Source organism: Vicia villosa, linkage group LG1, assembly GCF_029867415.1.
Source record: "Vicia villosa cultivar HV-30 ecotype Madison, WI linkage group LG1, Vvil1.0, whole genome shotgun sequence".
Classification (NCBI taxonomy): Eukaryota; Viridiplantae; Streptophyta; class Magnoliopsida; order Fabales; family Fabaceae; genus Vicia; species Vicia villosa.
Genome location: NC_081180.1, coordinates 135,543,977 through 135,550,808, shown reverse-complemented (window position 1 = coordinate 135,550,808; position 6,832 = coordinate 135,543,977). Strand labels below are relative to the sequence as shown.

Below are 6,832 nucleotides of genomic sequence, written 5' to 3'. Positions count from 1 at the left end.
ATAAACGGGAAAAAAAATCTATTATTAATTTAAATATTTTTATATACGAAAATTTATTATTGATCCAGATATTTTTTTAAATGATACCTAAATATAAATAATACTCATATATAAAAAAAAATCTATTAATGATCTAAATATTTTTATATATAAAAAATGGTATTTATGATTTAAAAATTTTGATTCAAATTTTGATTTTTAATTTAAAATAAATATATTATATAAACAAATGCGAATATCAAACCAGAACCCGTGCGTATTCACGAGATTGTTACTATTTTTAATTATAAAACTATTAACAGAGTAATCTTTGCAGGGAGTCGAATTTCTAGCAGGACTAACATATTGTAATGGGTGGTGGTGGCTTCCTAAGAACCTAAGGATCAACCACCCTCCCTCACCATAACAAAAATCCAGAGAGGTATGCCTCTTAAACTATATTATTTCATATTTGTCTTCCATTTTATTAGTTTCCAATTTAAATCATATCCAATCTATTATTATCCTATCCACACAAACATTATTAATCAAACACTCCACAAATATTGTTTCCAATTCATTCATTCACCATTATCTAATACATACCAATTTCATTTAATTTAATATCATATTTTTCATTATGTTTTCACTATTCTAGAACACTTTTAACCTAGACTTGATTTCTTAATGATGATATTGAAACCATTTATAACATCCCCAACACCAATTCAAACTCATACCTCAATATTCTCCTTCCATTCACATGCTCTTTCTTTTACTCTCCCAACAACTTTCAGGGCTAATTCTCTCTCCATCAATCAATCCCCACACTTCAAAACACAAGGTAACAGAGTTCCCTCAATTCAATTATTGTTGTTATCATGGTTACATTACATTAAATTCATAATTATATGTGTTTGTAGGTATGCATGCATACTGTTTGATAAAAAACCACACTGAAAAGTAGCCTTTTGTTAATTACATTGTTACTGAACTGACATATAGGTAATATTTCAGAAGTAATGGATATATCACAGCTGGTAAGATTCTCTTTGTTGATGGATGATACTGATACTAACAACTACAAAGTATGTAGCATTCCTATGAGGCTCCCTTCTGATGATCCAACTGTCCCAACTCCTACTGAGTTATCTTGGATTAATCTCTTATACTGTGGTATCCCCTCCTTCAAGTATGATCTCTCTTACTAGCTCATTGGTTGATTTTGAATGAAATGATTTTGTGTAAAGTGAGTTGAATGTAAAACTATTTATGCTTGGATACATTAATGTAAAGTGGGTTGATTAAGAAATTCAAGACTAAAAATCAGTTTTAGAGGCTAAAGCCTCAAATTTTAGCTTCATGTTAAAATCAATTATGTAGGAAAAATCAATTTTACTCGAGAATATTCAAACATGGCAAAATAAATTATGCGGTGTTCAAAAGTGGAACTGAACATACACTTAAAGTTTATTTCTCGCAAAATGAAATTGGGCATGTGGTTCAAGGTTCTTCATTCACAACTAATCTATCTCTTTATTGGTTTAGAATAACTTTTTTGTGTATGTGGTTCACAATTCTCTTTCAGAAATTTATATCTCGCATGCCGTTTTTTGGCAGCGATGACATATAATTTGAGTCACCTTGGAATCAACAAATGTACTTTTTTTTACTAAGGATTAAAAATGTTGATGTGGATAAATTATGTTTTAGTGAAGTATGAATCTATATTATTGCAAGGGTTTTATTATTTCAATGTTTCTTGTTTTTATCAATTTATAACTTTGATTTGGTACAGGAAGCATGCTGAGAGTGATACCTCTGTCCCTGATGCTGCAAGTAAAGCTGAACTTTTTGCTCAAAGGTTAGGTGGCCGCTCATTATTTCATCCTCCCCTTTTTGTTCATTGTGAGAGGTTTTTTTTTGCATTAAGGCCTATGCTTTTACACCTTATTTATCAGTAACATCAGCGAATTTTTTTTTTAAATTATTTGGAAGGCAAAGTGTTTCTTATGGACATCAGGCTTGTACTGTCTTTATCCTAGCATATTCAAATTGTTGTTAATTGCAATATTGCATCTTCTGCTGGTTTCAAAAAGGTATGCTAAAATACTTGAAGATTTGAAGAAAGATCCTGCAAGTTACGGCGTTCCTCTTGATATCCCTGTATGTTCTTTACTTGAAATTATATGCAAAAGAGAAAAATAATAAAAACTAAAATGTTTGGTATATGTCTGATTTCTCTTGTGTTTTTCTTCAATTCTCTTAATTCTGTGTTTTTGTTCTAGCTTCTATGCAGACTTCGTGAGGAAGTCCTTAAAGAAGTGGGATTCAGAGATATCTTCAAGAAAATCAAGGTATGTTTAAGCAAGAAATCGGATGTTCTATGTGATAAATGCTAATACTATTCATCTAACATATGGAGGAAAAGTATGTGAATATCTGATTATTGGGGTTGAAGTAATTTAATTTAACATCTTACATCAAGAATATAGCAAAATTTAATTGCATACTTTTCTTAATTTTGTTGCCCAAAGTTGAAGAAATTAATACCATTAGTTGTCATTGTCAATAAGAGATGGGATGGAGTATAATTCTAACTATCAATAAATCATCATGTAGTTTTGAGGATAGTTTCTGATAAAAAAACATTATTTTATGTATTTCATCCTTTTGCTATAACTTTTTTTGGATGTTAAATTTTCAAAAAATCATTAAATTTTGAATAGCTTTTCATGAAAATCTTTTTTGACATGTATGTTTTTGAAAATTATGTATTTTCTGGATGTTAAAATCTTTAATAATGAATATTTAAGTTATTGGATGTCAAAATTACTTTTTTAATTTAGAACAATGAGTTTGAAATAACTTAAACATTTTTTGACGAAGTTCTTAGAAAAATCAATTTTGAAAATACAAAGAAAACCAACTTTTTTAATCTATAAAAACAGGCCCTTTCTGTTTGTTATTTAGGCCATGATTTGTAATTCCTTTATGATTGAATACAACAGGTGGAAGAGAATGCAAAAGCCATCTCTCTATTTGAGAATGTTGTTCGTCTTAATGATGCCATTGAAGATGAAGGCAAGCGACTTGAGAATTTAATTAGAGGAATTTTCGCAGGAAACATATTTGATCTTGGTTCTGCTGAGGTAGGTTGATTTTCTATATATAAATTTGTTCACTTCTGGTGTAATGGTAGCTAACAATTGATTAAAGAAATGAACTCAATCACTTTGAAATAATTCCCACAAACTGAGAATGAGGCTAGTATGACTTGAACTGAACTATATGGAGAATTGTTTTAGCACAACCATTTGCTGACAATTTGCATGGGAGCCTTACATCAATATGAGTTCATTTGCCTACTAGAAGACTGTCATTTACTACAATCATTGCCAAAGCTTTGAGGATTATATATTGGGTATTTGTAGTTGATGTGTTACTTTTTTCTTCCCTCAATTTCTTGAAGCTTGCAGAAGTTTTCTCTAGGGATGGTATGTCGTTTTCGACTACTTGTGAAAATCTTCTTCCTCGACCTTGGATTATTGATGACCTTGACGCTCTCAAAGTGAGATGGAGCAAGAAGTCATGGAAGAAGGTAAGTGTTGTATGGATAAAGAAAAATACAATTCTTATAAAGCCCTTTATGTCTTCTGACAATTTTTTCCAAGGGTAGTGTCATAATCATTTTATTTTCCATGGCAGGTTCTCATATTTGTTGATAACTCGGGTGCAGATATTATTTTAGGTATTTTGCCATTTGCAAGGGAGCTCCTTCGGCGTGGGAGTCAGGTTTGCACACTTTAATTTATTTATCTTTAAACTGTATTTTCTGGTCTGGAAGTTGAAACCAATTGCCAAAACAAAGTTGAATGTTCTTTTGTTGAAGTGTCTATGTTCATAGACAGAGGCAACAGCTGTCAAACCATGTAAATTATGGGGCTTCTTTTTTTCGTGGTGCAATTGTGTTTTTACAGTGGGGTAACGACGAGGAGGATAATGGTAGCATTTATGTAAATCAATATGGTGAAATACCGGGAATTCATTTTGCTTTATAAGGAACTTAGAGTAACTTCAGATTTTTTAATTTGTTTTAAGTTTTTTAATTAGATCCACTTAAATCTTATTTGTAGAAGACATGATCCATAGTCCATTTTCTAAGTTGTTTGAGATTTTGAATGCAGGTTGTTTTGGCTGCCAATGATTTACCTTCTATCAATGATGTGACTTACTCTGAACTAATTGAAGTTTTATCAATGGTAACACAAGTTAATTTCAACAAGTTTTCGATATAACCAAAGTTGTTTCCTTTTCTAACCCTGCCATATTGGTTACCAGTTAAAGGATGAAGAAGGTAATCTTTTGGGTGTCAGCACTTCAAATCTTTTAATTGCCAACTCTGGAAATGGTTTACCTGTAAGACTTCGATCAGAAATATTTTGTTTGTTATAATAGGAAAATTCTGGTTTCCTTTTGGCCTATACTGTCAAATCATTGACTTGTATGACGATTACATGATTGAATGCTTCTTTGTTGTTTTGTTCTATGGGTTCCAGGTTATTGATCTTACAAAGGTGTCGCAAGAGCTTAATTGCATTGCCAGTGATGTAGACCTTGTCATTTTAGAAGGGATGGTATGAATTTTCGTCCTCCTATGAGGCCAATATAGTTATTCACTAAACCTTGTCAGAAATTGGTGCACATAGTGAGTTTAAACTTTGACATTTCTTATGACAGGGTCGCGGTATAGAAACAAATCTCCATGCTCAATTTAAATGTGATTCTATCAATATTGCAATGGTAATGCTTTTAATTTTTTTTTAATCATTTTTGAACTTGCTTCTTAAAATATGACAAACTGAAAGTGTTCATGTTATTTTCTGACATTTCCTTTGTTGTCATTTTTCTTTTACAGGTCAAACATCCTGAGGTTGCAGAATATCTTGGATCACGGTTGTATGACTGTCTAATCAAATACAAGGAAGTTTGAAGCTTATAGTTGAGCTGATTCTTGTCTTCAAGTAGCCATTTGATCATACACAAATTAGTTTTTTGATTGAATTGAGAATTTCATGGCAGTTGAGAGTTGACAATTCGATATGCTGTCTGAATAAGAGGAATGGTGAAAGAAAATCAATTGTATGTGTTTGTTCATTCTTTGGATGATTTTGTTTGATATCAAGGGATTGACAAATTATTTTTTGCTTGATTATATTTTGTCTCAATTTTATTTGATAAGGATTCTGACCCATATTTTTATTTCAAATAATCTTGTGGCTAAAATTTCACTCTTTAAAGATGAAGCGAAGTGTTGCACGGATGCAATCGAATATCCTTGCGGCTATTGATTGAATTGTATTTACAAAAGGCTACCAATTGAATTGTATTTTCGAGACTCGGCTTTTATAAGTCTCCCAAATTTTCAAATCACTTACATTTTATCTATTTGTGAAATCAGAGTAAAAATTTGTAGATGTGACAAGTGATATTATCTTGTTCAACATTGTCGTGAGCATTTTAAACAAACAAAAATGAGCCGAAAGTGGGAAAAGAAGTAATGGGCCATAAAGCCCAATTATTTATCCTAACAAAGAGTCCATCAACTTCTCCACACGGTCAAAACATTAGAGTTTATGAGAACGTTCAACCTTTCTCTACCACCGTAAAAAATAAAAAATATTCCCTAATTTCGAAAATGTATCTATGAACGCAATCTAAATACACATAACATTTTGTAAATGAGTAACCTCCATTTAATCTAAAATTGGTCTAGAAATGCATCTTTGAAATATTCTGAAGATGCACTTCCATAAAAGCATACGTAGAAATTGAAATTCCGTAATTAAATGGTGAGAAATGGAATATAAAATAAATCACCTTTGAAAAAATTCGATAAAGAACTTGCAGGGGTTTTATCCATTGGAAAAAAATATCATATACTCCAAAAGATTTTTCAGGTACTCCCTGTACTGACTGTAGAATTGAACAACAAGGATTTTGAAGACGATAATATAAATACTCCATATAAACTACGATGTTCATAAAGGTCAAATGATCAATATATTAGATGAATAGAGAACACAACTTGCATGGTTGTTTTCATTTTAAATAGTTTTTTTTGTTTTAGAAAAAACATCAAGATATGCAGAATGCTCAATTGGTTCTCCAAATTTGAAGCTGGCATACCGATGGTATAATTCATGCATGTCTATTAAACTGTTATTGTATTAGATTCTGATTGTAGTACATATATCTATTCATAGAATAGTAATGATTATATAAGAAACTATTTAAGAAAATCCTTATTCTATGTAACATTGATCAAATGAATGGAAAAGATAAGGTCTATGATTCTAACACGGTATCAGAGGACACCAGGTACTGATCCAAATATCTAACCTTAAATTGCACCACCTTCTCCTTCCTCGCCATAACCGCACCTCGCCATAACCGCACCGCCCCATCATTCTTCTTCCTCACTGTGCGCGCTTCACATCACCATGTCACCATGACCGACAAGAACCACTCCTCTTTCTTTCCTACCAAAACCTCGACCTCCTCTCCAAAGTCTGCCACCAGGATAACAACACCATCTCATATCCACCCCGCTTTCACCATCTCAAACATTACAAATTTCATCAAAATTACATTACAAATTTCATCAAAATTACATTGAGCATCGAAAAGGACTAGTATAACACATGGTATAAACTCTTCAAAATCCATGCTCGAGTTCATCAAGTTACTGGTCACATTATACTGATCGAACCTACATCCTTTCTTCACTCCAAAACCACCGACCCTCATCTCTAGAAACGTCTAGATGTTGTTGTCCTTCAATGAATTTATG

The 6,832-nt window shown here is 31.8% G+C and overlaps 1 protein-coding gene across 5 annotated transcripts; it reads left to right on the top strand.

The window, feature by feature from the left end:
• Positions 1-326: 326 nt before the first annotated feature.
• On the top strand, positions 327-5,194 carry LOC131644264 (damage-control phosphatase At2g17340-like). 5 transcript variants are annotated; one of them, XM_058914717.1, is made up of 14 exons: positions 327-421; positions 777-823; positions 985-1,171; positions 1,778-1,843; positions 2,079-2,145; positions 2,268-2,336; positions 2,991-3,131; positions 3,452-3,580; positions 3,688-3,774; positions 4,167-4,241; positions 4,321-4,398; positions 4,539-4,616; positions 4,720-4,782; positions 4,898-5,194. In XM_058914717.1, exons 3-14 carry the CDS (start codon positions 1,002-1,004, stop codon positions 4,970-4,972), a joined length of 1,098 nt encoding a protein of 365 aa, XP_058770700.1. In that variant the 5' UTR covers positions 327-421; positions 777-823; positions 985-1,001; the 3' UTR covers positions 4,973-5,194. The 5 variants fall into 5 exon arrangements, with proteins under 5 accessions (XP_058770700.1, XP_058770701.1, XP_058770698.1 ...); XM_058914718.1 differs by having other exon boundaries at positions 335-421; positions 997-1,171; XM_058914715.1 differs by lacking the exon at positions 327-421 and having other exon boundaries at positions 500-823.
• The last annotated feature ends 1,638 nt before the right edge of the window (positions 5,195-6,832 follow it).

Bases quoted from the DNA above. Each gene is read 5' to 3' on its own strand.
- LOC131644264 (XM_058914715.1), top strand. From the start codon at position 667: ATGATGATATTGAAACCATTTATAACATCCCCAACACCAATTCAAACT. The intron at 3,775-4,166 runs GTTTGCACACTT...TTTTGAATGCAG, and splicing joins TCCTTCGGCGTGGGAGTCAG to GTTGTTTTGGCTGCCAATGA. The intron at 4,617-4,719 runs GTATGAATTTTC...TTCTTATGACAG, and splicing joins TTGTCATTTTAGAAGGGATG to GGTCGCGGTATAGAAACAAA.